This window comes from Didymella exigua, assembly GCF_010094145.1.
Source record: "Didymella exigua CBS 183.55 unplaced genomic scaffold M421scaffold_13, whole genome shotgun sequence".
In the NCBI taxonomy this organism is placed as follows: domain Eukaryota; kingdom Fungi; phylum Ascomycota; class Dothideomycetes; order Pleosporales; family Didymellaceae; genus Didymella; species Didymella exigua.
This window is the reverse complement of record NW_022984787.1, coordinates 533068-558920: the sequence shown is the minus strand read 5'-3', so window position 1 is coordinate 558920 and position 25853 is coordinate 533068. Positions and strand designations below refer to the sequence as shown.

The 25853-nt window shown below is 53.4% G+C and overlaps 10 protein-coding genes across 10 annotated transcripts in view; 3 read left to right on the top strand and 7 right to left on the bottom strand.

The window, feature by feature from the left end:
• The window catches only part of M421DRAFT_92379 (uncharacterized protein), a gene marked incomplete at both ends in the record, with an annotated part of 2554 nt that extends 1992 nt beyond the window's left edge, over window positions 1-562 (bottom strand). The window contains one exon of the mRNA XM_033598031.1: window positions 20-562. Within this exon, the coding sequence (XP_033448921.1) occupies window positions 20-562 (543 nt within the window). The remainder of the gene's footprint in view (window positions 1-19) is intronic.
• Window positions 563-4825: 4263 nt separating this feature from the next.
• On the bottom strand, window positions 4826-5947 carry M421DRAFT_420556 (uncharacterized protein). Its single transcript, XM_033592525.1, has 3 exons — window positions 5835-5947; window positions 5309-5769; window positions 4826-5258 (listed from the first exon to the last, which is right to left on the bottom strand). The coding sequence occupies exons 1-3, from the start codon at window positions 5903-5905 to the stop codon at window positions 4981-4983; spliced, it is 810 nt and encodes a 269-aa protein (XP_033448920.1). The 5' UTR covers window positions 5906-5947; the 3' UTR covers window positions 4826-4980.
• Window positions 5948-6065: 118 nt separating this feature from the next.
• Window positions 6066-7225, top strand: M421DRAFT_152160 (uncharacterized protein). The gene has a single exon (XM_033587588.1). It carries the CDS (start codon window positions 6325-6327, stop codon window positions 6997-6999), a length of 675 nt encoding a protein of 224 aa, XP_033448919.1. The 5' UTR covers window positions 6066-6324; the 3' UTR covers window positions 7000-7225.
• Window positions 7226-8052: 827 nt separating this feature from the next.
• Window positions 8053-9000, bottom strand: M421DRAFT_62447 (uncharacterized protein; the record flags this gene model as incomplete). The annotated part of the gene is made up of 1 exon (XM_033595969.1): window positions 8053-9000. The coding sequence occupies one exon, from the start codon at window positions 8998-9000 to the stop codon at window positions 8053-8055; it is 948 nt and encodes a 315-aa protein (XP_033448918.1).
• Window positions 9001-9262: 262 nt separating this feature from the next.
• M421DRAFT_62819 (N amino acid transport system protein) lies at window positions 9263-10990 on the bottom strand (the record flags this gene model as incomplete). Its single annotated transcript, XM_033596002.1, has 7 exons — window positions 9263-9406; window positions 9455-9570; window positions 9619-10059; window positions 10117-10263; window positions 10309-10713; window positions 10759-10772; window positions 10827-10990. The coding sequence occupies 7 exons, from the start codon at window positions 10988-10990 to the stop codon at window positions 9263-9265; spliced, it is 1431 nt and encodes a 476-aa protein (XP_033448917.1).
• A 931-nt stretch (window positions 10991-11921) lies between these two features.
• M421DRAFT_420553 (AhpC-TSA-domain-containing protein) lies at window positions 11922-13419 on the top strand. The gene is made up of 2 exons (XM_033592524.1): window positions 11922-12547; window positions 12596-13419. Exons 1-2 carry the CDS (start codon window positions 12124-12126, stop codon window positions 12988-12990), a joined length of 819 nt encoding a protein of 272 aa, XP_033448916.1. The 5' UTR covers window positions 11922-12123; the 3' UTR covers window positions 12991-13419.
• A 1688-nt stretch (window positions 13420-15107) lies between these two features.
• On the bottom strand, window positions 15108-19602 carry M421DRAFT_152089 (uncharacterized protein). The gene is made up of 5 exons (XM_033587587.1): window positions 17059-19602; window positions 16268-17005; window positions 15795-16218; window positions 15630-15744; window positions 15108-15571 (listed from the first exon to the last, which is right to left on the bottom strand). Exons 1-5 carry the CDS (start codon window positions 19365-19367, stop codon window positions 15294-15296), a joined length of 3864 nt encoding a protein of 1287 aa, XP_033448915.1. The 5' UTR covers window positions 19368-19602; the 3' UTR covers window positions 15108-15293.
• Window positions 19603-20217: 615 nt separating this feature from the next.
• M421DRAFT_62824 (uncharacterized protein) lies at window positions 20218-21225 on the bottom strand (the record flags this gene model as incomplete). The annotated part of the gene is made up of 2 exons (XM_033596003.1): window positions 20218-20954; window positions 21012-21225. The coding sequence occupies 2 exons, from the start codon at window positions 21223-21225 to the stop codon at window positions 20218-20220; spliced, it is 951 nt and encodes a 316-aa protein (XP_033448914.1).
• Window positions 21226-22090: 865 nt separating this feature from the next.
• Window positions 22091-23807, top strand: M421DRAFT_62843 (general substrate transporter; the record flags this gene model as incomplete). The annotated part of the gene is made up of 3 exons (XM_033596006.1): window positions 22091-22192; window positions 22252-23067; window positions 23121-23807. 3 exons carry the CDS (start codon window positions 22091-22093, stop codon window positions 23805-23807), a joined length of 1605 nt encoding a protein of 534 aa, XP_033448913.1.
• Window positions 23808-24528: 721 nt separating this feature from the next.
• Window positions 24529-25719, bottom strand: M421DRAFT_5123 (Poly(A)+ RNA export protein; the record flags this gene model as incomplete). Its single annotated transcript, XM_033594911.1, has 3 exons — window positions 24529-24892; window positions 24943-25415; window positions 25465-25719. The coding sequence occupies 3 exons, from the start codon at window positions 25717-25719 to the stop codon at window positions 24529-24531; spliced, it is 1092 nt and encodes a 363-aa protein (XP_033448912.1).
• Window positions 25720-25853: the final 134 nt, after the last annotated feature.

Genomic DNA, 25853 nt, shown 5'->3' with positions numbered 1-25853 from the left:
TGGAGGGAACGCCAGGAACGTGAGGGGTGGTCTCAGCAGCAGGGGTGCTGGTGGCGGGGACCTCAGGAACTGAGTTGGAGGGAACGCCAGGAGCGTAAGGGGTGGTCTCAGCAGCGGGTGTGCTCAGGCTGGGGACAACTACGGGGCTGGAAACACCGCCGGCGGGGGCGGAGGGAACGGGGTAGCCGTTGCCGTAGTCGAGAGGGGCGCTGGAAGGGGCAGCAGGAGCAGACGAGGCGGGGACGTCAGGAGCGTGGCTTGGGCTCTCGACGGCGAGAGGGGTGGAGCTGGGGACAGCAGGGGGTGTGGAGACACCACCGCTGATGGGGGAGGAGACGGTCTCAGCAGCAGGAGTGCTGACAGCGGGGATGCTGGGAGCAGGGACTGAGGAGACAATGGGAGCCGAGGAAACAGCAGAAACTGAGGAGACCTCATTTGTGCCGTAGCCGTTGCCGTAGCTGTCGCCGGTGCCGTACTGGCGGCGCTGCTGGCGGGTGGAGCGAGCCTCAGCAGCGTCGGCGGCCGCGAGGGCGGCGAGGAAAGCAACAGTAAGCTTCATCATCTTGGCTGATCAAAAAGGTTCTTTGCTCTTGAAATGTAGATGTCGATATTCGAAATTGTAAATCCGCGCAAAAGACTGAAGACCCAGGAAAGAGTGACTGGGTTGCTCAAAGAATGGCAGGTCCGAAGACAGACGGGAAAGCGAATGTGTGGAAAGGAAGGTGAGCCTTGTCGTGAGGAGTTCCAAGCAGGTGGAGGAGAGCCGATATATGAATGAGCGGCGGTCTGCTGCATCAGGCTAAGGAAACACCAGGACGCACAGATGGCATGGCCCCTGGCGGCTGTTAATTTCGGTCAGGGACAGACGCGGACAGGGACCAGTGAACGGCAAGGATATCGCTATGCGCCTGGGTTCTTGGTGATGCTAGCCACAGCGGCCGGGGGCTGCTAGGGTGTTGCAGATTGGACCAGTCAGGAGAGCCCGGCAGCAACATCGCCATCTGCGAGGCGCCCACGCAGGTACAGTGCAGCAGGATGCTGCCTGTGGGTGGTGAGGCTGATTGTCGCCCAGTTTGACACCATGGGAGGCGATCATCGTGCTGAGAAGATGGCGCCTCCTGTCGTGGCCGCCCGCTCGCGCACGCTGTCTCGTCGCAGCGACCCATGCCGCCGACCGCTGCCATCTCTTGCTGCCCCGATGACTCGCCTGCGGCAGTGCCAAATTGCGTTTCATGGCGCTTGGCTGACAACAGATGCCTACCCTGCGATGATCCTCCCTTCTTGATCAGATGCGGAGCCAAGCGGGTACCTATGGATGATGGCGAGCACAATGCCGTGCTTTGCGGGCTTCCACGGTGCTCGAAGGAGCGCCAGCACCGCGTGCGCCACGCTTTGGGTGCATCCCTCGCACTCAGCTTCTGTGCGACGTTGAAGAGTAGCAATACGACCGGCACGTTTATCTTGTTGCTCGTGAACGGCCCGCACTCGATTGGCGTGATGAGAGCGTGGAGTGCCTGTCTCGGAGGGGACGCAGTCGCTCGCTAGGCCTGCAGGGAGGAGCCCAGCTTTCCCACTTCGTCCTCGTGCGACAAGGACGGCTCGCACAATTTGCACAACTGCAACGCTCCCAGTGCAATAATCAGCATCGCGATTATTGACATGATTGTCGCGCTGGCAACGTTGTGGAGCGCTGCATGGGGTATTGTTCGAGACCTCGAACAGCATACCGGAAATATCTATGTTGCATGGCCATTGCCAGACGGTGATCCTTCGATGAAGCCGGCCCATGTTGCGATTCAAATGGCCGCCACAAACGAAGCCGCAACCTTCTCTCTTCAGCTGCGCTTTCGCACGCCTCAGCCGGGGTGTCCCACGCGCCGAAGCACTCTATGACGTTTGACAGACGTCGGAGCAGATCGCATGAACATACAGCCACTGCCTCTTCAACGGTTGAGTGACAATGTCGGCTTCATGAGACAATGCTAATGCTGCCATTATCGACCTTAAATGAGGAAACCAGTCGACGAATGCCTTTGCGGCCACGATGCTGAGTGTCATCCGAGGAGCTCCTGCTTTGACCATGTTGCCATATTTTGTTGCGCAACAACAAACGAAGTATGTAGATGGCAAACCACTCACTTCTGCCCAGAGAGAAGACAGCATCCGAGGAAGAGTCACAGCCTCTGCTTTTCCAGGCCCCGCTATCCGATTCATCTCAGCTCACCCGCTCGTATTCTTCACTACGACGCAGTATTCCGGCGGTCCGTCCAGCTTCCAGACTGTGCTCAACTGCAAGTTAGTGAAAGTGCATCCACGGTTTTGTGCGAAGCCTTTCTGTTGTACACTTGCTGTTGAGCATGCAAATTTCGACTCCTAAATTGTATAAGCTCAACAAGCTCTAGCACCCTACACAATTCACATGTATGACTTCAATCATCAGCCAGTGAGCGCAAAGGTGGCTGTTTCTCGAAACATGCGCCCTGACGCGATTTCGCGTGACATCTCAAGCCATGTGCTGGATTCTGATTCATGCATTGCCTTCTTAGAAACCCATCAAGCCTGACCGCCAACTGCCACTCGGCGCATCGCAGACCCGTACCAAGACTTTCCCTCTCATTACACCTCTTACAGAGGCTTCTTGGGCTGTCCGCTGCAGCAACGGGTCGTCCCGCCAGATGAAACAGTCGTTTGTTTGAAACAGCACAGGGCCAACACGCCCACCTTGCGCCTCCTACAGCATTCATGCTATTACTCCACATTAACGAGGAAGCGGACATGCGTTCATAACATTGATACGCCAAGATGGACCTCTAATGTCGAAGGGGTAGCCTTCCCCGCGACACATAGTAAAGTCGCAGTCACCACGAAGTGGAACGAACATGATTGCCGGATCGACAGCTAGAATCCAGATGTTGACAGTCGATTCGGAGCGTCTAGATCGATGCAGGTCGACACCATCCCCGCGGCACGGGATCTCTGTTCTAGTAACCAAATGAAAGAGCGTGCAGTATTGCGAAAGTCGTCATATATCCCGTACATCACAATCCCAGGAATGGCGATTGGCGCTTGTTACTGAGCACAGCGTTAATGTTTCTCTATGCGGCCGTCCGACTCGGAGTCTCGTGCATGAGGGACTGTTACAATTGTCGCAACCCGCTCAGTACGAACTTGAAGCTCTACTGGCACCGCGATGACGGTGGACTCCCCATGGAGCCCCGTGTTTTCGAAGAACTCACCCAATGTCTACTGCTGACGACTCACCCAATGTCTACTGCTGACGACTCACCCAATGTCTACTGCTGACGACTCACCCAATGTCTACTGCTGACGTAACACCAGGTCGAGTGGTTGCTCTCCCTTTTGCATCCAGTTCAGCTGTCCTCAGGGGCTTGGGATCCTTCACAATGGCAGCATCTTCTGGGACATTTTACTGCTTTCCCAAAGGCAAAAGTCACCCAACATCAGAATGATAAAGACGAGCGGAATCGTGACCTCAAGTGCCGCCTTAGCTTCTGTCGAACGGCTACCGGAAGATCCTGAAAGTGCATTCGAATCGTCTGCACCAGAGGACATGCCACCCGTTGCACTTGCTACCAGGTCAGACTGCTGGTACCTAGGCTGCAGACAGTCGACAGACGGACAGATCAGTCACTCCTGGTAAAGTTCCTTGACTTTTTCTGAGATGCGCTCGTTATGGCACGATGTGTTCGTATCGACATCGCCGGTTTCTAGGATGGGTGCAGTGTTTGTGGCGCAGTGGAGTCATCCATCGTCGCCTGTCAGCAAGGTTGAAGGAACCCGCAATACCCTTGGCCGGCGTGGAACAACTCTGTTAAGACCGACAGAAGAGCGGACATGGATGCTACCGAGACTGATGGAAGTCCGACGTCTGTACTCGTAGTGGTGTAACGATCATGGAGGCCGACTCCAGGGTGGCATCACAAGGAATGAGTTGGCAGCATACTGCTTTGAAGAAGCCTTTCAAGGCCGACATGTATGTCACGGAGTTTTTCGTTGTACCATCGTCAAAGAGGTTGATCTTCGTAGCTTCTGAGACCGAGCCTTTCTTCCAATGGCTGAGGACAAGCCAGAGCGGATAAACGCCACTACACATATCGCATCGCCTCCGTACCACGCCATCAAACATCGCCATCGGACGTCGGACAGGCCTGAAAATCCGATCAACAACCGCTCTTGTGGGGTCTGCAGAGCCGAAAAGCGTTTCTCGCGCACCAAACTTCGAAGCATCATGTACACATCTACCAGCTTGGCCACCATCGGCCTACTGCAACGCATAGCATGAAATGGCAAGGATATGGAAAGCCGTGTTGTAGGAAATGTACATCGAACAAATGCGGATTTGTTCTAGACTGTGCGCAAGAGAGCAACTGACGTCAGGTTGTGTCGCAATTTGTCACGCAGATCCCGCGCTTGCATGAACCGATGTCGGATCAGCAATATTGAACTCAGCCTCATGCAATCCACTTGATGGATCTACCACATGACGCAGTCAACTTCTTGGCTGCTTGGACCGGCTCCGTAGAGAACTCTGCGTTGGCAGGTGCAGAGCTGGCAGGTAAGCCGTACACAACCAAGTTGCGCAACCACTTGCAGCGTATGTGAAGGCTCGTGCTAGAAGAGAGGCAAAATACGAAAGCACAACACTATGTGTCTCGAGAAACATTATATTCGAATGCAATCAACATGAGGATTTTGTTTGGACTCCAACGGCGTTTCTATTGACACTCGAGTATTCTCTCGGTGTGCTTTGGGGCAGCACGAGCACCCAATGAACGATCATCACGCACACGCTGATACATGGATGGCTTGCTTCAATGACCCAACCAATACAGGGTTCGTGGCATCGTTACGAAACTTTGCCATTTGTATTACGATTAGGTAGCAGGATAGCATAGGCTAGGGCGAGAGCTTTACTCAATATAGCTTCCAAGGCTCTGGGTAGGGTACCATCTGCGCTTCCTAATGTTTGATCCTGCCCCACAGCTCCTTAATCGTGAAGACATCATTCTGCACCGACTCGCTGTCCTCTTTCTGGTCCTCCTTCTCAAGCTTCGACCTCAGCCTAGTCACCATGAGGTCACGCGCGATCTTTGGCGAGATCAAGCGTATCTCTTCTTCAAGCTTGGTTTGGTTGATCATCTTGCCGTTGCAGAGCTCTCTCACGAGGTTCTCTGTGAGGTGTTGACAGTTGTTAGATAGTAGATTGTACCGCTTATTTGCGGCGATGAAGCCTTCGCCTTGACGTTGTCAGTATACACGTGGCTTGCGATGCCCTGCTGCGTCTTACCAAGATACTGGATCTCTTCGTGGCTCTTCAATGTCTCGCCTACATAATAGCACGAACTCCATGAAGCGATAAATTCCTCTGAGGCCTCGTAAACGCGGAAGTAGTTGTTCATCAGCATCTGGACTTTAAGTTGGTCGCTCATGAGGTCGTAAGTGTAAGTGGGTCCCAGGCTACGATCAACGACAACCACAGCCCAGTGGGAGACACTGTTCATGCTCATGCCAACGTGTTTTGCCAGAAGATCGTAGGTCTTCTTTGAGACCTCGAGCTTGCCGAACGCGATTGGGGTCGTGATCAGGAAGACCGCACGGCCCGGCGCTTGCGGTGTGCATATCAGCGGAGGTACCTCTGATTCCGAGTTGCCAGTGATCTTCGCTGCGATTTGGCGGAGATATAGGTTCTTCTGGCGAATAGCTTCCGCCAGCTCTGCATCAGGCGGCGGTCCCTTCTTCCTGTCGAACCTATACGACCCAGGTCAGCTGCTTGCACGTGACTGGTGCGGTGAAGTGTTTGAGGCAGTGCATACCATCTGGTCTGGAATGATTTCCAGGCCGTTTCACCGGCCCTGGTCAACTTCGATAGAGCATCCGATCCCATCTAACGCCGTCCTGATACATACGGATGAAAATGAAACGCGGCTGGAAAGTTGGAACGAGCTGGCGTTGTCTGGCGCATGTAATTAGCGTGGCGCTTGCCGGCCCGACTGTGTGCAACTTCCGTGATCTCAGGCGCTTGGCTCTGCGCTGTCTTTGTAGCACGACTTGCAATTCTTCTCGTGCGCGCCGCGAGAAGACTATCAGAGAAAAAACAATCTTGAGTGTAAGGAAGTCACCCAGCCGAAACTGGCGCTGCGCGAAGGGAAGTGCAGGGCACATGCAGCGTCGGCATGCCGAGCAACACCTTCTCAACCACACAGCCGCTTACTGTTGTCGTACGAGGCTGTCATGGTCCGCAGCTCGGACGGACTCCAAGATTCATGTTTGGGATGACAAGTGCCTTTATCGAAAATTATCACAATGGCTACAAAAGGTAGCAGCAAACTCTGTCAGCTAGACATCGAGCGCAACTCTCGCTTCATGCACCATTCGATTGACTCTGCCGCTGACCAAATACGCCTAGTTCGTGTCTTTCCAAGCGTTTTTCCGGACCCAATCTGTGCTGAAATAAGAGGTACAAACCCTTTCTACGAGCACACTTACACAGCACTCTCGTATCAGTGGGGAGACGCCAGAGTGGAAGACGAGGCCACACAGATACTGCTAAACGAGCAGATATTCTGGGTACGAAGCAATCTGTGGGAATTTCTCAATCGTGTCCGGGTCGATCCTCTACTGTACTATCGTCTGTTCTGGATAGATGCAATCTGCATCGATCAGAAAGCAGACAACAACTCCGAGAAAAGCTCGCAGGTCGCCATGATGGATCGTATCTACACCAATGTACACAAGGTGCTTTGCTGGCTTGGCGAGCCGACGAAAGGATTGGAGTTAGACCTAATAGACCTTCGCATATATCTCACCAAGGCGACGACTGCGGAAAAGGAGACCTGCGCCCTGCGAGGCTTGATATATCTCATGAGTCGACCCTACTGGATAAGGCTATGGATCGTTCAAGAGGTGATCCTGGCGCGACGACTCACGCTCATGTGCGGGACGTTCTTTTACAGCTGGGCTTCTATATCGGATCTTTAGGATGACCGACACGAAAAGCCGGGCCGCTCGAATCTTCTCTTGGATTTTGATGAGCAGATGTTTGCTGTGCTGCAATACACAGGCAAGTTTGACGCTTCTGAGGGGGCAAAGTTACAGTCTCCTCTCGATTCGGTGATTGATTAGGGATATGCTCAAGATGTCATTCATTGGAGTCGTCTTGTGGGCCCCCCGCGTCGTCGTCCAAATACGGACATCTGGCTCTGCGGCTTCGAACTGATTGAGACGCTCAACGTGTTTCAAAAATAGCAGTGTGCATATCCTCTCGATAGGCTATATGGCTTACCAGGTCTGTACAAGGGTTATCGGCATGTATTCACACCGGACTACAACAAGGCCCTTGTGGATGTATATGCGGACGTCCTAAATCATGTTCTTGGACGCATCGTGCGCGCTAGCAACGAAAACGGCAAGACATACGGCATTTCTGACCCCTTGCTATGTGTAGGCCTTGATGATGGCTGCGGCGAACGGACATGTTCCCCTTTTTGCTTCATGCAACACTATTTGAAGCTTTCAGACGATAATGTCCGTGAAGCTCAGGAACAGATCGATCCTGGATTGATCAGTCAGCATGGTTTCGTCTGGATGGCTTCCCATCCATGGATCGTTCTGCGACGATCTCAGCAGGAGATGGAGGCACCACACTGACATGAGTCTGAGTGAATTGGCTCATGATGAAATGTGTGCGGGACACTTAAACCTTACACAACCGCATCGGCGCCTGTGAGAGTCAGCGTTGGTATGACTCTCAAAAATTCAATTTTGCTCGACTGCGAACGCCAATAGCGAATGCAGGACTTCAGTTGCCATCTTATAGACCTTTAAAGAAATGAGCGCCTATCAGCGTAGGTTGTGTCTCTTTAGGCCATCGGAATCCTTCGACATTCCAGTCGCGTACAATGTGGAGGGCAAGGCTCTGAAGAATCTCCATGGTCGATTATGAGGGGGCCTTTGTTGACGCGTACAGCCTACGACAGGGATCAACATTCAACACCTCGCCGCAATGATGAAATATATGCTTGCACGAGCCTCTCAATATCCGCGACCAAATTGTCGTCTCACCCAAAACTGGTGGTAGGTCGAGTGGTCTCTCTCGCCGCTCAAACCGAGCTGGCCCGCAACATTGAGATACCCATCGTCGTTCCTCTGCAATCCCTTTGTATTGACATTGCCCAGGGTACCATTGAAGGCCTCCTCCGTATCCCATGTCGCACGGCAGTACGGGCAAGTTGCCCTGCCCCTCGCAGCCACCTGAATCCACGACTGCATACAAGCCTTGTGCACGTTGTTTCCACAGCTCGTCTTGCAGTATACAATCTCGTCGTTCCTGGAGTCGAGCTCGTCGTAGCAGATAGGACATTCACCCTCGATGGTTTTGCGGTTGCCGTCCTGTTCTTCGCCAGGCCTGTCGTTGCCGTCTGTTTCGACACCAGGGATGAGCGGCGCATTCTTGATCAGCTCACGCAGCTCAGTGCCCGTGAGCGCCAGCTGGCATGCAACGTCTTCTCGTGCCTTCAGCACACGCAACATTATATATATAATGTGCTTGCATTGGTTGCCCTTTTGGGCGTGCGGGCAGTCGCAGCTAGGTATGAGGCCAACGTTGACGGTGTACACATTGCCTGTTGAGCCGGCAATGACCACCTTCTCCTCGGGGAGCTCGTTGGTACCGCATCTCTCGCGTGACAGGACGGTCAGACGTTGTATGAGGGCGCGATTCTTGACTTCGAGATAGCTGCCCGGTGCTCGTGCGCGGTGTCGGCGGAGACGCTTCTCTTCAGGCGGTGCCTCGTTATCGCCCTTTGCCTTCTTGCCCTTCTTGGATCTCTTCGGCGCTTCTTCCTCCCTTTTCACCTTCTTTGACTTCTGGACGGGCAATTGATATTCATCCTCGTGGTTGCTCTCGCCATACTCGCTATAGTTCACAGCTGCCTTTCGTTTGCGCGTCGGTTTCGAGGGTGGTAAGGTTGCCGGGTCCATACTACTTGTGGTCACAATTTTCGTAGGAGCAAGACGAAACTAGACGGCTTGGGGCACACGATCCTTTACAGAAGCGTTGGGGAAAGTAGAAGTGGCAATGACGACAATCAGTATCGATAGCGGAAGGCGCGTCCCAGCAGGCGCGCTAGCACGTGAGCCACACATTCACACGAAAGCCAAGCCGTGTGTGGTCTAAACATTACAATTATTATGTGCGCTAGCATAGCTAGCTTGTGGCTATTAAGCAGCCTTCTGGAGGCCTTTACGCTGATAACGGAGGTATATCCCGATCATCACTCCTATCGAACGCCGCACTCACTGGAGACCAGTTGTTGGCGCACGAGAACACCTTGCCCCCAGAGCCGTTGTGCAGCTCATGTCCGGAGGCCCACATGCCGAGAGCGAACTGGACTCATATCAGCTATAATAACGAGTATGAGCCCACAGTACTTACTATTGCAACGCCTACACAGAAAAGGAAAGCATTCAAAGCTGACCACATAGCCATACGCCTGTTTTTCAGCCAGGACCCTTTGTGTTGGTAGAACCACATGACCATGGGAAGTGCATCTGTGATAAATTAGCCTGGTGATTTTGGTAACACAATTGTGAACGTACAGCTAAACCAGGAACCAAAGAGGGCAGCGATGAGTCCAAGAAGAAGGTTGAAGTTTGGGACCGACTCAGCGAGAATCCAAGCAACCAGCCAAAAGGCGGCGCAAATACTGTACCAGCTGCCCAAACTCTTTATGGTCTTCTGGTGGACAACATTTGTACCCTTCCACATTCGAATATAGATATACTTGCAGGCCACAGATCCGTTGACTACACCAGCGATAATAATGGTAGGGATGGCAAAGCCAAAAGCGACTTTAGTCACGACCGGGCTTGCTGAGCCAAGGGCAGGGGATGTGACAAGTGGACCAGCGTAGTAGTAGATGACTGTTGAGATCGTCATGTAAAACGTAATCGTGATACCTTGCTCAAAAAAGAGTGCCTTCTTGAATTCTCTTGGATCCGCCAGCTCAGATTGGAAAGAGATGAAGGCAACGTGACCAGCTGTTTTGATCAGCTTTAATCCTGACACAGTTATATCTCTGCTGGGAGATTACATACTATAAGCCAAGATAATGTTCAGAACTGGTCCCAAGCCCTTAACGAAGGGGATACCGGGGCGCACAGCAAGAATGTGGCCTGCATCTGGCTTGGAGATGCTGATTCCAATCATTGCAACGAATACTGCAACAATGATGCTTGCGCAGGCTGCAACAGTTAGTCTTTGTCTCCGGTGTTGCTAGAGTTACTCACAGAGAATGGACAGCTTGCTCACGTTCTTGAACGTCCTTGGCAGACCGAGTACGAAGCAGAAGATCAGACCAACAATAGCAAAGATGAGTGTACAAGTACCATGTTCTGTCAATGCGTTCATAGCGACAGTGAAGGTGAGAATATGCGCACCGCTGATGAAGATGAGGATGAGGACTGAGCCCGCAGCCATGACCTCTCTTCCAATGTGCCCTGCGATGAGCTCTCCGCAATCGGGAAAAGACTGTACTTGAGGATACGCAAGCTTGAACTCGCCGATGAGCCACCCGGTGTAGGTCGCGATGACGCCGAGGAAGCAGATACACAGGAGGCTTGGGATGATGCCCAATACCGCAAGCGCTTGTGGCAATGCAAGCACGCCGAGAGAAACGTTTTCGGCGAGCATCACTTTACTGCATTAGCCATGTACCATAAAACAGAAGGGCATCTTACAAACACCTGTGTGCCTGTTGACACTGTTAGCAGGTCCCAGGTTTGAAAATCGAAGCTGCATTACGTACCACCATACACATGTCTTGTATTGAATCTCGGCACCCTCTACGTTGCCGAAACCATCTTCACTCGCGGGGTGAGAGACCTGTCCCTCGACGTCTGAAGGTGTGTTGAACCGTTGTAGTTCATGCTCGTTCGGTGAGCCCGTCTTCTGTTTCGTCCTCGTGGACATAGTGGAGACACATCCTCTCTTGGATGATTCCATGCTTGGAACTTGACGGGAGACAACGTGGTATTAAAATCCAGTGTTCATAGTGAGGTTCCTTAAGACAGGACAGCTCTGGAGCGAAACGTTGAGATGTGGTTGTGGTGCCTGAATCTGGCGAGAGACTGATGGCGCGGCCGGGAAATAAATAGATCTTCGTTGTGCGGATTCTGAGACGGTAATGACGATGGTACCGAATCCCTCTCGACCTTTTTTGAGAAGGAAAGCCATCATCAGTCGACACTCCCCGCCCACTTATTGGCCTCGACCAGATGTGAGATAGAGTGACCCATGGTTCAGCAGACACTAGTCATCATCACCAACCTCTCGATGTATTTACTTCCTATCGCAGGCCGGATGGCAGGCCATTAGCTGCCCAGAAGTGTACATATTGCATGTACCTCCAGGGCGCAACTTCGGGTTTGACTTCTTCAATACGCATTGCGATTTGTGGGCAGACTGTCCACACACGCTTTCACAAAGCTCGTCAAGAGGGGTCATCTGTTTCTAGATAAGCTCAAATATATCACAAGGCCCAGAAATACTGAACGAATTCACTGATGAGGCAGAGGTTCGAGGCTCACGCACGTTCGACAATGCAGTGGGGCGAGCTAGAAGTCGGGAGCTATGTCGTGTTTGGGCAAGTAGCCGAACGGGAAGAGCGTTCACACACCTCACCAGCAACCAATCAAAGACAGCATGCAACCCCAGGCCCGGAGCTGAAGGAAGCTCGCGAAACGGAAGACGCAAGCTCATGTAATCCGCCTAATATTGGAATGGACGTACGGCTCGCCAAGGGGCAGGCTGGGGTGTTGTTATCCGCTGACATTTCCCGGCCGGGCCGCTCTGGCCTGAAGCTCGACCTCACCTCCATCCACGTTCTCGATCCACTCGCATAACACGTCGCTACTACCGTCTCACCGCCTGTAGATCGTGCAGGAAAACACGAGGACGCGTGAACAAGACATAAATCGGTAAGTGCCAACCGAGCACCTTAAAACGACGCGTCTCACAGTTCCTACCCTTTGCTCACCAGAGTATCGATACCATATCGCGATACTGACGCGACCGCGCATTAGTTACGCGACCACATTTTCACCATGGTTGAGCTACGCAAGCGCAAGACACCTCCTCCAGCGCCAGTGCGCCCAGCCAAGAAAGCAGCGCCTAAGGGCAAGAAAACAGCGTCAAAGGACAAGAAAGCAGCTGCGAGCGACAAAACAGTCGTTGAGAAAGCCAGCGACATTGTCACCGAAGCCGCAGCTGTCGTGACCGAAACCGTAACTGAGGCTGTCAAGGCCGCCGAAGAAGCAGCCATCGATGCGACTAACGGAAAGAGTAAGCCATCTACTGCTTCTGTATCATCCTCAGGCCCCCCTGAAGTCGGCGACATAATAGACCTCGCCAACTTCGGTGGAGAGGTTGAGATACATGACGGAAAGAAGACCACGCTCGCGAAGCTGGTGGAGGAGAGCAAGGGCGGTGTCGTGTTGTTCACGTACCCCAAAGCCTCAACCCCCGGATGTACGTAGACGCGTCTCGAGCACCAGACCACAACTAATACGCGTCTAGGTACTAAGCAAGTGTGCCTCTTCCGCGACTCGTACGTGCCCCTCACCGCTACCGGCTTCAGCATCTTTGGTCTTTCCAACGACAGCCCCAAGGCGAACACGACCTTCAAAACCAAGCAAGAACTCCCCTACAGCCTGCTGTGCGATCCTTCGCAGGCACTCATTTCAGCAATTGGTCTCAAGAAAGCGCCCAAGGGCACTACTCGTGGTGTCTTCGTAGTCAACAAGGAGGGCAAGGTGCTGGCTTCCGAGCCTGGTAGCCCTGATGGAACCCACAAGGTCGTCCAAGGTCTCGTCGCTGGTAGTGGCGACGTCAAAGCAGACGACACAAAGGCTGCAGAGACTGCTGCTGAGGTCGCTGACACAGCTGCGAAGATCGATGGCAAGAAAGCCTAGGTCAATCGGTGTACGTGCGTGTAATTAGCGTTCTGCTATAAAAGCCCCCCTCTCGTCAGGGCTTGATCAATTCTCCTGCTTGATGTACTGGTAGCTTATCACCAGGTCTTCAGCTCTGACATTTCGAGGTTACACAATGTCCATATTCCCGCCATCGTATCCAAACTCCCTCATCATCTGGAAGCACTACAGGATGTAGATATTGTGGCTCTCATCGCCCCCGGACATTTCTCTGTATTCCTCCTCTGACACCGATTTGATCCCCTCGTCGCCCGCCAGCTTATGACCAAGTGCCGTCGCGAAAGTCGCTACGATATTGCGCTCGCTGACTATTTCGTTGACGGCCATCAATCTCGCGCCCAGCCGTACATACTCGATAAGCTTCTTGACCAGCCGTCCGTCAAGTGTCTGCACGTCCATAGAAAAGGCACATGCTTTTGATGATCGTCGGTTTCGACATGCCAGTACCCGCCCGTCTCAGGGCTTTTCTGAGTATCAAATGACGTGCCCTTCCAGATACCCGTATGCAGACCGACATCGATAGAGCTTGACTTTAGCCCTAGCCGTGGCTCGTCGCGAACGTAATGCTCAACGGCAGCTTTGCTGTTGAAGTGCCATACGTATGTGCACCTCCCGCCCTATAGCTCAGAGTGGTTAGCTAGACTGCTGTGTACATAGCGATACAGCGTCTTCAGCACTGCCAAATCAGCCGCCTCGCGCGCAAGATTCTTGCCACGTGCAAGATACGCTGGTGATTCCAGAACCGTGAACTTGAGACTCGAGATATATTTGCTCTCCACACTATTGCAGCCTGCTTATAGCGCCCGTAGTGGGACTCTGGGAGCCGGCACGTCATTGACTGGACAGAGAACGGACTTCACCGCAGTCCCTTCGATGACTCCTCATCCCTCTTGGTCAAGGCACATAAGCAAGCTGCATCCCTCAAGCCTCGAAGAACGAATGCAGAACCTCTCCCTTCCTCCAAGTGTAGACAATCGTCATATGCTGCTTCATGGACCAATTGAGTGAGGCTCAGTCGTCCGGCATCGTCCTACAGCAGATGCCACAGCAATCAGAAGCTACCAGCCGTGGAGATGATTGGACTAGTGTGACTAACGCTGCGACTCGAAGGAGACTGCAGAATTGATATGCATAAGAAGTATGGAGTCGGTATCAATGATCCTGTCTTGCATGCTCGTTTACTGATCAGCTTGCATAGGAAAGAGGGAGGTGCAGCAACAACAAGATTCACCGCCTGGGTTATCAACCGATACGAGAACATCACGATTCAGTACGGAGGTGATACGCATAAGGCTAGACGGAATCACAAAACATATCCCCGGCCGAATATGCCACAACATGCTCCCGAGCGCATGAGCACGTCTAGACTTCTACGCGCGCCGGGCCTACCTAAAATACATGCTGCATGCGCCGCGGCCAACATAATTACACACAGTCGTGCAACTCAATGTCATCCACGCGTTGATGCAAAACGCTCTCCTCCTCGACATCCCCTCCGGATCGCTCTGCATCTACGACGCACTCTCGCCATTTGACCATACCGGGCCCACCAACCCGTCTGCTATTCTTCCACTCTCGCTGAGGCCTACGCCGCTTCAGACGAATATTCGGCATAGACCCTGGATTGATCTGTTTCCGCTGCCTGAACTTCGCGACGTCATACTACATCTAAACTGGACGGATCTAGAAGCTGACATCAATACGGATCTGCTCGATATGGAGGAGGCTGATGGACTGAAGCCTGATCTAGTGGTTTGGGGTGGTGTAGTGGATTCCAAGGCGTAGGAGGCTACAGTGCCATTTTGGAGGAAGTGGTGTTGGCTTGTCAAGGGGTGTCAGGGGCTAATAGAGAGTACTAACCTTTGGCGGAAGAGAAGGGGGGACCGAAGAATTGTGTTTGAAGTGGTTTGAAATACGGGTAGGTTGAGAGCGAGTTGTCACTTGTTTAGGCAGGCACGAATCGGACGGGATGAAGGATTTGCTTTAGTTGGAACACTCTCGTCGTGTACAGTGTTGGATGAACGAATGTAGGTGAATATATCAGCAAATTGCTGATCATGTTTATGCCGATGAGAGGCATTTACCGCTGTAGGCTATCTTGAAGGCTTGTCGATGACATCGCGAGCCCTTGTCCCTTACGAGCGTGGCCTATGAGCCGGACGGCGGCCGTTGCTGCTCCGCGGCATGTCAATCTGGTCAGTCTGCATTAGAACCAACCAGCCTATTTGAAACGGCCGAATGGCGATAATGTGTGGAAGAAATAAGTTCCTTCAATGACAGCTTCAGCTGCCAGATGCTGATGTTGAGTTCGAGCCCTGGGCTGCGCCTGCAGCCTCATGGCGCCTCATCTCCTCCTTTTTGAGGAATCTTTCGAGTGCCTTGAAGTTGACTGGCTTAGTCATGAAGTGGTCTATCCCGGAATTCCAAGCCTCTAGTTTTGCGCTGGCGGACGCCAAGCCTGTCAGAGCGATGATGCAGCTTCGTGGGATGTTGTACTCTTGCTCGTATTGTCGAATAGTTCTCGTCGCCGTCATGCCATCCATAACGGGCATTGACATATCTGTTGGAGATATTAGAGTCCATAGTGCGGTCATGTTCATTCAACAGCGCAGACTAACCCATCAAGATAATATCGAATGTCACCTGGCTTGATTGATATGCACGCACAGCTTCGAGTCCGTTCTCAGCCTCGGCATATTGAAGCTTGTGTTTGTTCATGAAAGCCACAAGAAGCTGCGATATGTCAGCTTGGTGTTGAGAAATCATGTTATTAGTGGACTGACCCTGCGGTTGATTGCATTGTCGTCTGTAATGAGAATATTTGATGAGGAGCTGCTTCCTTTGACGGGCATTGTAAGCTTTGGGCGAATTGGAAGCGCACACTCTGCAGGAACTGGTGTCGCTGCATTCGATGTCGATAGATATTCATAATCTGTGAAAAACGAGGTAGTAGCCTCAGGCCTATCTGTTGCATGCCAATGAGGCTGATTTACGAGTGGCGGCATCTCAACCGGAAGTGGGGATAAGTATGGAGGTGAAACGAAAGGAGGCGGTGTCGACGGCTCCTCGATGTGTGGTGAATTTGACTGAGGGAGGTTAGCTTCGAAGGCAGAGGCAAGGTTGGAAGCACGCTGTACGTTCTCGCCCGGATGTTCGAATCGATCGAGACATTTGTTCAGTACATAAGCTAGTTTGAAGGGTCCAAGCCTGTGTAGCGGTCAGTGAAAGACGGTAGTAAGATCGAGGCTTTACTCACGGCTGGGTCATTATTTCGACCACCGACTCCTTGTTCTTAACGCGAACATCGGAACGTAATGTTGCAGCTTCGAGTGCATCTAGAGCCACAAAGATGGTCACTGCCGCTTTCGCAGCTTTCGTACCAACCCTCTTCTCTCTGACAGAATTGAGGTAGTCAAAAGATGGCTCGGGACAAATAACAATGTCACAGTCATTGCCTTCCCAATTCGATGTTTGAACAGCGTCCATCTTCAAATGGTCCGCCAAGGTCGTCGTCAGTGCCCGCGTGAACTTCGCTAGCCCTTCAGCGTTCTGTGGTTCGTCCACGATGTCCTGATCAGCGTGGGCCCTGTGCAAAATGCACACCTTGCGACCCTTCAAGCGTGGTAGCCAAGAAAGATACTCGTTTCGCTGAGGTGAAGCAATTCGTGCCACCTCGGGTCTGACCAGAGATAGCTTGACCGTGATCTTGGTGCCAAAAGTGTGATCACTGCTGACCTCGATTTTGCCACCGTTGGTCTCAATAATCTGTCGGACAATGCTCAAGCCTAGTCCCACTCCGGAGGTGTGTGAATTCTCCTGCGAGAATGGCTGGAATGCCTTATTGGCGAGGAAAGCAGGGCTCATGCCACTGCCTGTATCGGAGACGGTGAGCGTAATAGTAGTCTGTGAACCTGTACTTCTTGCAACGTCTGTCGCATGAAGCGATACAGTTATGTGACCTGTCAGCGTGTACTTTATAGCGTTGCCGAAGAGGCTGGGTATCGTCAGCATTTAAAGCACAGATAGGATTGACCCGGTCTCACGTACTTCATGACAGTCCTCTTCCACGACCCCACAGGAAAGCAGTAGATCCAATCCTGCTCGTGACCAACGTCCAGTATGATATAGCAAGTCTTACGTTTCGTCGTTATATCAGATGGCTCGGTAGTCACTGACGTCGCCGTTGATTCCGTTGGCGACAATGGTACATTCTTTGAGCTCATGATAGCAAGAAAAGACGATCCAGCAAACACAGCCTCGACGACTTCTTCAGTTGCTATGCCGAGGTCGAATGCTGGCTCTTTCATTGCGCGGAGTGTCTTGAGAGGCTTCGATGACAGTCGTACAGTCTTGGTGTTCTTCAGACGTCTTGTAGACACATTCTTAGTGGTCTCGCTCATCTTCGAGTGGTCCATGACGTGGTTAATCGTGTCGAGCAGAGTCTGGCCGCAACTGTTCAATGAATTGAGCATGCTGGTTTGAAAAGTGTCCAGCGGGGTGTCTCTGATAAATTCCAATGTACCCAAAATACCATGCAAAGGTGAACGTAATTCGTGAGATATCGATGCAACGAAGGTGGTCTTCTGCTGATTCAATGCAACGGCGTCTAACCGAGACAGCTCGCGCATGATCGAGTGACTGAAGATATTGAAGTAGGCCAGATCCACAGATACAGAAAGCAATCGATCTGGACTGTTGGTCCAACACAGACACCCTGCGAACCATCTTGATCGCTCGTAATCCCAGAAGGGCACGAATGCGACGCTTCTCGCCCCAGGAAGCAGCTCAAAAATCGCTTTCGAGCTTCTTGACGTGCGACCACCTCTCCGGCTGGGTGCAGGGCGCAGATCGTCGCCGGCGGGCAGGAAATTATTGCGAGAGCCTTTGTGCGAGGACGAATCATCTGTCGAGGACATGGAGATACCCTTGACGGTGTAGTTGAAGACCTTTCCGTGAGGATACTCCCGCAGCAAGCGCGCTAAATTTGTTTCAGCGAGAGATCCAGCTCCAGGCGTGCCATCAACGTTCACGGCCGGCCTTGACGGCGCAGCTCCAAGAACTCCACACTTCTTCGACGAAGATGAGTTGGCGTTCTTGTTGGCGTTGCTGCTGTGTGAGCTACTGTCCTCGCTCGACTCTGATTTCGACCCTACTTCTGCAGAGTCTGACTGACCGCCACTGAGTCTTTCACGTTCTGGGGCCGCCGGATGTTGTCGATGTCCCGTTGCTGCAATGGATGCGTCGAGAATCAGGACTCCGTCCAGGTCGCTGGATGCGAGCATGACATTTGCGGCTCGGGCGAACATGGATTTTGAGTTCATCGGCAGAATAGTGTCCTGCAGGGCTCGTAGTGAGGTGTTTCGCGTAGAGCCTGCTCGTACAGTGTCTGAGCCAGTCGAAAATCGCTGCTTCTTTTGTTCCTGTTCAGACTTTTGAGAATCAGCCTGTGACATCTGTGAAGCAGCATAGGTAGTCTGAGACGCCTGCGATCGCGCGCCAATTTTGGTGGGCGCATTTTGCGTAGATCTTGTCTCTGCACCAGAACTAAAAGAAATAGCTGAAGTTGTTGTGGGCGAATGTGACTCTGAAAAATCGGCGTTGTCGAGTGGTAGCAGCGCAGATGCCCCTTCAGCGAAGGATATTAGACCACGAGTGAGCTTCTCGCCACGCTTGAATCGGTCCTTGACAATGTAATTGTCCAGGTACTCGATAACGGTGCCTGCAAGATCTTCAAAGGAGCTGACGGCCTCATCTGAGATGCCTGCTGACCTAGGCTCGTCGTCAAAAACGCACAGAGCGCCCACAATGGCGCCATGCGAGCTCACGAGAGCTGCTCCGGCAAAGAATCGCACCTTTGGACCATCTCGAACATAGGTGCGCTGGGCATATCGATCATCATCAAGGAGATCTTTGTTGATGATGACCGACGCTCCTTCCGCCGAAGGTATTTTGACCACGTTCAATGCCAAGACCTGCTCGCAGATACCCCAACTTCGGGGAACGCTGACGCTGCCCAGCCACAAGGAGTTCGACCCCTCGCCTGGTGGGGCTCCTTCGCGGAGCGAAGTTCGTGGAGTTGCCTCTGCCAGTACATGCTGGCGTGTGTCGTCGATCAGCGATACCAAGGCGCGCTGCGCGTTCATGCGCAAGGCCGCCAGCTGGCACAACGCGGTCAGGGTCGAGTCTATCGAGGGCCGCGAGATGTGGTCGGTGGGCAGGCCCGTCACCTCTGGCGCAGAGGCCAGCTCCTCCAGATATGGCAGGTCACGATAGGCGGCGACATATTGGAGGACTTCGCGCTCTCTCTTCTTCTCGGAGAGGGCCTTGATGCGCGACGCGGGCGGCGGGCGACTCATATCGGAGGACGGCTCCAGACTGACAAATGCGGGGAGGAACAGCAAATCTCCTCAGACCCCATGCTCAACAGGCGATGGGACCAGGCACGAGGAATGAGATGGCGTCGAGGACGTCGAGCAGCTGTGTAAGGGCTGTGCTTCACAATTCTCAATTATTCTCGCCCCTGCCGGCGCTCTTTGGTCCCAGCCGGGACGGAACGAGTCTGGATCGTTTCTGTCCTGGCGCATGTATCCGCGAATTGCATACGTTATCACGTTTTAGCTTTAGTGTGATGGTAAGACAGCCTATGGACGTGTTTTAGTTAGCAGGTGTGCATGGTTCGCTGCTTGCGAACTTGCGTGGTGGCTCGTTAGTCCGGAACATTATTGTGATACTTTTCACGAGGCAACTGCGGAAGCGGGTCTAAGTGGCGATTTCCGGACAACCTTTCCAGCCACTGAGAAGTACTTCGGCTTCTTTGCGAACTTACCTAATCATATTGAGCGATCGCTTGATGCGGCTCATCTCGCGACGCCGTTATAGTAAGGCAGCAGCTGTGGAGCTGATTGGATGTCGATAGAATTCGCCCCACATCAGAACAGATCTTCGGAGCAAAATGCGTGCCGGCCATGAAAAGGTCTTTCTCTTGATCGAGGACCAACATCGGCATCGCAAGGTAGTTACAATCGGATCTACCTGTCAATCAGAGCGACCGGACGAACAAGATCAATCGTGCAAAGTCTGCTGATGCCAAATGTGGCGGACGAACACCAGAGGGACAGCTGATGGGAGAGATCATGCAGCGTATAATAAGTGTATAAAAGTCTGTCAAAGAAGCAAGACAAGAAGCGATGCTTTTGTACACCATGACTAGTGTCGCGCCTCAGCCAGCTTAGCCGCGATGACTGCCTGGACCTTTGCCTTCGGCAGCTCAGACACCGGCTTTCCCGTCCAGTACCTATCCTGCTCAAGACCCTGATAGATCATGGCCTCTGTGCCTAGGATAAGCTGCCAGCCAGCTTTCTCGCTAATACCCGCAATCTCGGTCCAGGGCGATGGGTGGTAGCACATCTCCAGGATCGCTCCTTTGTGTGGCTTGTTCAAGAAGGTCTCAACAACAGCCCTCGCCTCCTTCTCTTCAGGTGTCTTGGGTGGGAAGTCGGGTACGCATGCAACGATTGCACCCACGCCCTCGAGCTCTTCAGCTTGCGCGATGGTCGAAACATCGATCAGGGAGTCGCCGAACCCTCTCGCTTTGCACTCGTCAATCACGGCCTTGACTTCGCTGCGGTCTCGGTTGACCAGGTAGATCTTGCTGGCCTTCATCCACTTTCTTAGCGCGTATACTGCGCTTCGTGCCGCACCACCGCCTCCCACCACCATGGCAGGTCGGTTCTCGTATGTCGATGCGGCGTCCTTGACGTTGTAGACAAAAGCATCGCGCACGCCGATTACGTCAGTGTTGGTGCCGCAGAATATCCGCTTTCCTGATGCGGGGTCCTCCTTAAGGAAGAGTGTATTTACCGCGCCGACCTCCCTGCCCTCGTCTGTGATCTCGTCCAGGTGTGGGAGAATTGCCATCTTGTGTGGCATGGTTACTGATGCGCCTGTGATAGCAATCAGCCTCGAAAGCCAAGAAGCATTACCAAGACATTGAAGCTTACCGTAGAACTTGGGATCTTGTCTGAGTTTCTTGAACAGATCCATGTCTGTCGACTCAAGGTAGAATTGGTTCCAGTTCAACCCAAGATCCGCGTATACTGTGTTGTGGAACAATGGTGACATTGAGTGTGCGATCGGGAAACCGAACAGGTAGCCATGACGCTCGACACTCGATGTGTCTGGCACTACGGTCTGTTGTGTCGTTGTGGAGGACATTGTGATGATATCAGTGATTACGGGGCTCGTGGTGGCAGCTCTAGCTTCAGCGATGGGTTCACGACAAGAGAGTGGCAGGGAGACGGAGCAAGCTCTGACTGGAACCTGGGTCATTAAGGCTCTTTCCTACGTTCTAACGGAACCATTTTCCAACGGATACACACGTGTTGTGGAGTATCGTGGAGAAGTTTGGAGCAGAACCGGGACGTGCGGGTAAAGGATCTTCCCACATAGGTATATACCAAGGTGCTCACGCAGCTTTCTCGCACTCGATGCTTCACGTGGTTTTGTAATTGGACTCGCCAAGTGAAGTGGGCAGAGACATCTTCCGAGATCGGAAGCCTTTATCCACTGCAAAGCTATTGACTCGCATAGCTGGCCGAGGTTCAGCCGCCGCCAATGACCACGCTTTAATCGTAATCTGTCTCCGCACCAAGCCAGAGGCTCACAGCACCTGGTTGACAGGAGCTCGACAAACCTTTATCCAGGATGACCACCGAACTGATCCAGCAACAGCACTGGCGATCCCCTTCATTGCGGGGTGCGTCTCCAACCCATCATCGTGGCGCCTCCGCAGGGTCGTGCGCGGATAAGACCTGGAGACTGGAGAGTCTGGGCATGGTCTGGGGTCTCGCCTGCACGCCGCCGCACATCGTAGCAATTGACTAGCTCCCCCACGAGGGCGAGAGTCCGGGGTAGCCTTTAGCCCTGCACGACTATTAGAGTCCGGGCTCGGAGTTGAAGATTCTTCAGCATCAACAGCTTCCTTTGAAGCATCCTCCTCTTCCCTTCTTCAGAGGAGTGTCAGACCTCCAGGATCCCTCCTCCGCATCGACGACCGGACAGGAACACTGCATCTCTCAACATGGGTCTCCTCACTCTTGTCGAAGATAGGCCTACGCCTAGGGAGGTTTACAACTGGCGCGTCTACGCCGCAGCATCAGTTGCATCTTTCGCATCCTGCATGGTAAGATGATCACCGCCAGCGACAATTTTCGAAAGCTGCATCTAACGCCGAACCTCTAGATCGGTTATGACTCTGCTTTCATTGGAACGACCCTTGCGCTCCCATCGTTTGTCTCGGAATTCAAACTGTCGGCACCTTCGCAAATCTCGGCTTCTGAGCTTGCCCTGAAGAAGGCCAATATCGTCTCCGTCTACCAGGCTGGCGCCTTCTTCGGCGCTTTCGGTGCCTATGTCACATCCTACTACCTTGGACGCAGAATCACTCTGCTCATCTGGACCATGATTTTCATCCTCGGTGCGGGAATGATGTTGGGCGCGAACGGTGACCGTGGACTTGGCTTGATCATCGGTGGCCGTGTTTTAGCCGGTCTGGGCGTTGGTGCCGCTAGTAACATGGTTCCGATCTACATCTCGGAACTGTCACCTCCTGCGGTCCGTGGACGACTCGTCGGTATCTACGAGCTAGGATGGCAGATTGGTGGTCTGGTTGGTTTCTGGATCAACTATGGACTCGTCGAGACCATGGGTCCTTCTACCCGCCAGTGGATGATTCCCTTTGCTGTTCAGCTCATTCCCGCCGGTCTGCTTCTTGCTGGCGCTGTCTGGCTGAGGGAGTCACCTCGCTGGCAGTTCGCGCGCGGTGATCGCGAGAGGGCTGTGCGGGATCTATGCTGGATTCGCAACCTGGATCCCACCCACCCTTACATGGTTGAGGAGATCGCCGCTATCGACGCTGAAATCGAGCACGACCGCATGGTTGTCGGTCCCGGCTTCTGGGCTCCCTTCAAGGCCGTCAAGCAGCGCAAGGTCCAGTACCGTCTCTTCCTCGGCGGCATGCTTTTCCTGTGGCAGAACGGATCCGGCATCAATGCCATTGTAAGTGGTGCAAACACTTTCGTCTCAAGCGACACGAGCTGACATGTCTGCAGAACTACTACTCTCCCACCGTCTTCAAGTCCATCGGCATCACTGGCACCAACACTGGCTTCTTTACCACCGGACTCTTTGGCGTCGTCAAGACGGTCGTCACGGTTGTCTGGCTCCTCTACCTGATCGACCACCTCGGCCGCACCAAGCTTCTCATGATCGGTGCCGCCGGTGGCTCTGTCTGCATGTGGATCATCGGCGCGTACATCAAGCTGCACGGAACCTCTGCCAACGGCGACAAGCTTCCCCCTGGCGGGATCGCAGCCATCTTCTTCTTCTACCTGTGGACGTTCTTCTACACGCCGTCGTGGAACGGGACGCCGTGGGTGATCAACTCGGAGATGTTCTCGCAGCAGACGCGGTCGCTAGGCCAGGCGTCGGCAGCGGCCAACAACTGGTTCTGGAACTTCATCATCTCGCGCTTCACGCCGCAGATGTTCCTGACCATGAGCTACGGCGTGTACTTTTTCTTCGCCTCGCTCATGATCCTGTCCATTCCTTTTGTCTTCTTCCTCATCCCCGAGACAAAGGGCATCCCGCTCGAGCGCATGGACGAGCTCTTCGAGATCAAGCCCATCCGCCGCGCTCACCCGATCATGCTCGACCGCCTGAAGGACATGGAGCAGGTCCGCGAGGGCGGCATCTACGAGGAGAAGGCCAAGGATATCGAACGCAACGAGAGCGTTTAAGCGATGACGACTTTACGATTTGCATAGATGGGGATGTGTTCATATCGAGATATCATTCATTAGCGAACAGCATTGTCAGAATTGATCACGTAGTCAACATTCACACGTATCCCATTCCAAACAGCGTGAGAGATCTACCATGATGAAGCCCGAGGTTTACAAAATCTTCAATTACCACAAACGGGTTATCCTCGACGAGCCTCAGGCTCTGACCGGCATCAGCACGACATGGAAAGTGAAGCCGTGCTGCATCAGCAGGTCCCTGATATCCGGGGTCGTAGGTGCAGCCTTGTCAACAATCAAGTCAATTTCGAGTAGATGAGAGGATGAACGCTCGCTCGGATGTGCGCGAGCCGAGTAGGGAAAAGCCGATTCGACTGTATCCCGATTTCAGCGGCGGAGTCGAGGAGAGCAATGCGTACGACTTTGATATTTTCTTCCTGTCTTGTCGCCCGTGGGCAACCCCTATACGCCGATCTGCCATAGAACGCTAATGCAATGCAATCACAACATCCCATCGTCTCTCCCTAACCCGTTCCATTTTGCTGCAATGCCTGTGCCCTGCTCCACGTCGTACCTCGGGGTGGCATGGGTGGCATGGCGTTCGCTGACTGTTCCGCTTCGTCCGATACGGCGATCATTGGCTCGTCGCTTTACAGAACTGTGATCAGGACCTGGTCACACACAGAGTGAGGGTGAAACCCGAGATCATCTCTGAGGTTTACCTCTTCTTCGTCCCCGGCCTGGGTTTGCACTCGTCTCCTGATACCGGGTGCAGCTTCAGCTTGATGGGATACTGAGGGTTGTTCCCGCTGTAGCCCTTGCTCCAGTCGTAGCTGACAGCGTACGCGAAGATGTCACCGTTGCGCGAAAAGGCAGTCGCTGTGATGCTGCCGCCGACCTCGGGGTAGCCCTTCAGGCGGTGCTTGGCATCTTTGTCCCAGAAGTGGAAGGTTCCATCCGAGCCCGCCGTGCTGAATGTGCCGTGCTGGGGGTGGAAGGAAATGGCGTTGACCGAATAGACCTTGGCGACGTCGCGCTGGCTGGGGTCTTGTTGGCGGTGGCACTTGAAAGAGAAGTTGAGGCTGCGCTCGTATTAGTGAGATTGTGCGAAACGGCAACAGAGGGAAGGTACCTGGTGTCCTTGTCCTCGACGTATTGAATGGCACAGCGTCCCTCGATGCTGCCGACAGCGAAGCCGGAGGCGTCGGAGAAGCAGCTGACAACGCGCGTCTGCCACTTCAGCGGGCTGACGATGGTCTTGTAGATCTTTGTGGGCTCGTTGAGGTTGATCATGTTGATGTGTCGCTCGGCAGTCGCGACCACAAGCAGCTGGTCCTTGACATCCATGCTGTACACGCGGTCCTGGCACTGGAGCGTGCCGACGGGCTGTGCATTCTTCAGATCCCAGAACTTGACCGTCTTGTCCCAGGAGCCGGTCGCGACGTAGTCCTGGCCGCCAGTCTGGAACCAGCGCACACACTTGATGGCCTCCTCGTGAGCCTTGGCTTGCTGGGCCTGGATCTGGCCGCCTGTCTGAGGGGCAGTGCGGAGATCAACAATGTTCAGGTGTCCGGTCGAGTCACCTGCGGCGAGACGAGTGCCGTCCTGTGCAAACGTCAGCTGTTGAGTCTGTGTTTGTGCTGCGGCAGCTTACTTTTGACCAGCCAAGGCCGAGGACGTGACCCTGGCATTCGAACAGAAACTTTCCATTGGGGCCTTGTGGGCCGATTTCGTAGATATAGACCTTCTTGTCCCAGCTTGCTGCGGCGAGATAGTCGGCTCCCGGCGAGAACGAGAGGTCCTGGATGCTGTCTGACGGCAGCTGGCTCTGCTGCACCTCGACGTCCTTGCTTGTGTCGCCAGTGGTGGTGCTCGCAGGCGCTGCTGCAGCGGATCCGAAAAGCGCCATGTCTTTTATACGAGGCGACTGTGCTGTGCTATGCTGTGGTGGTTCGTGGTTCGTGGGTCGTGGTTGGCGCAGTGGAGCTGTCGCGAGCCCAGGTCGTCGAGGAAGAGAAACTTCGGCGCGTCGAGATTGTTCGG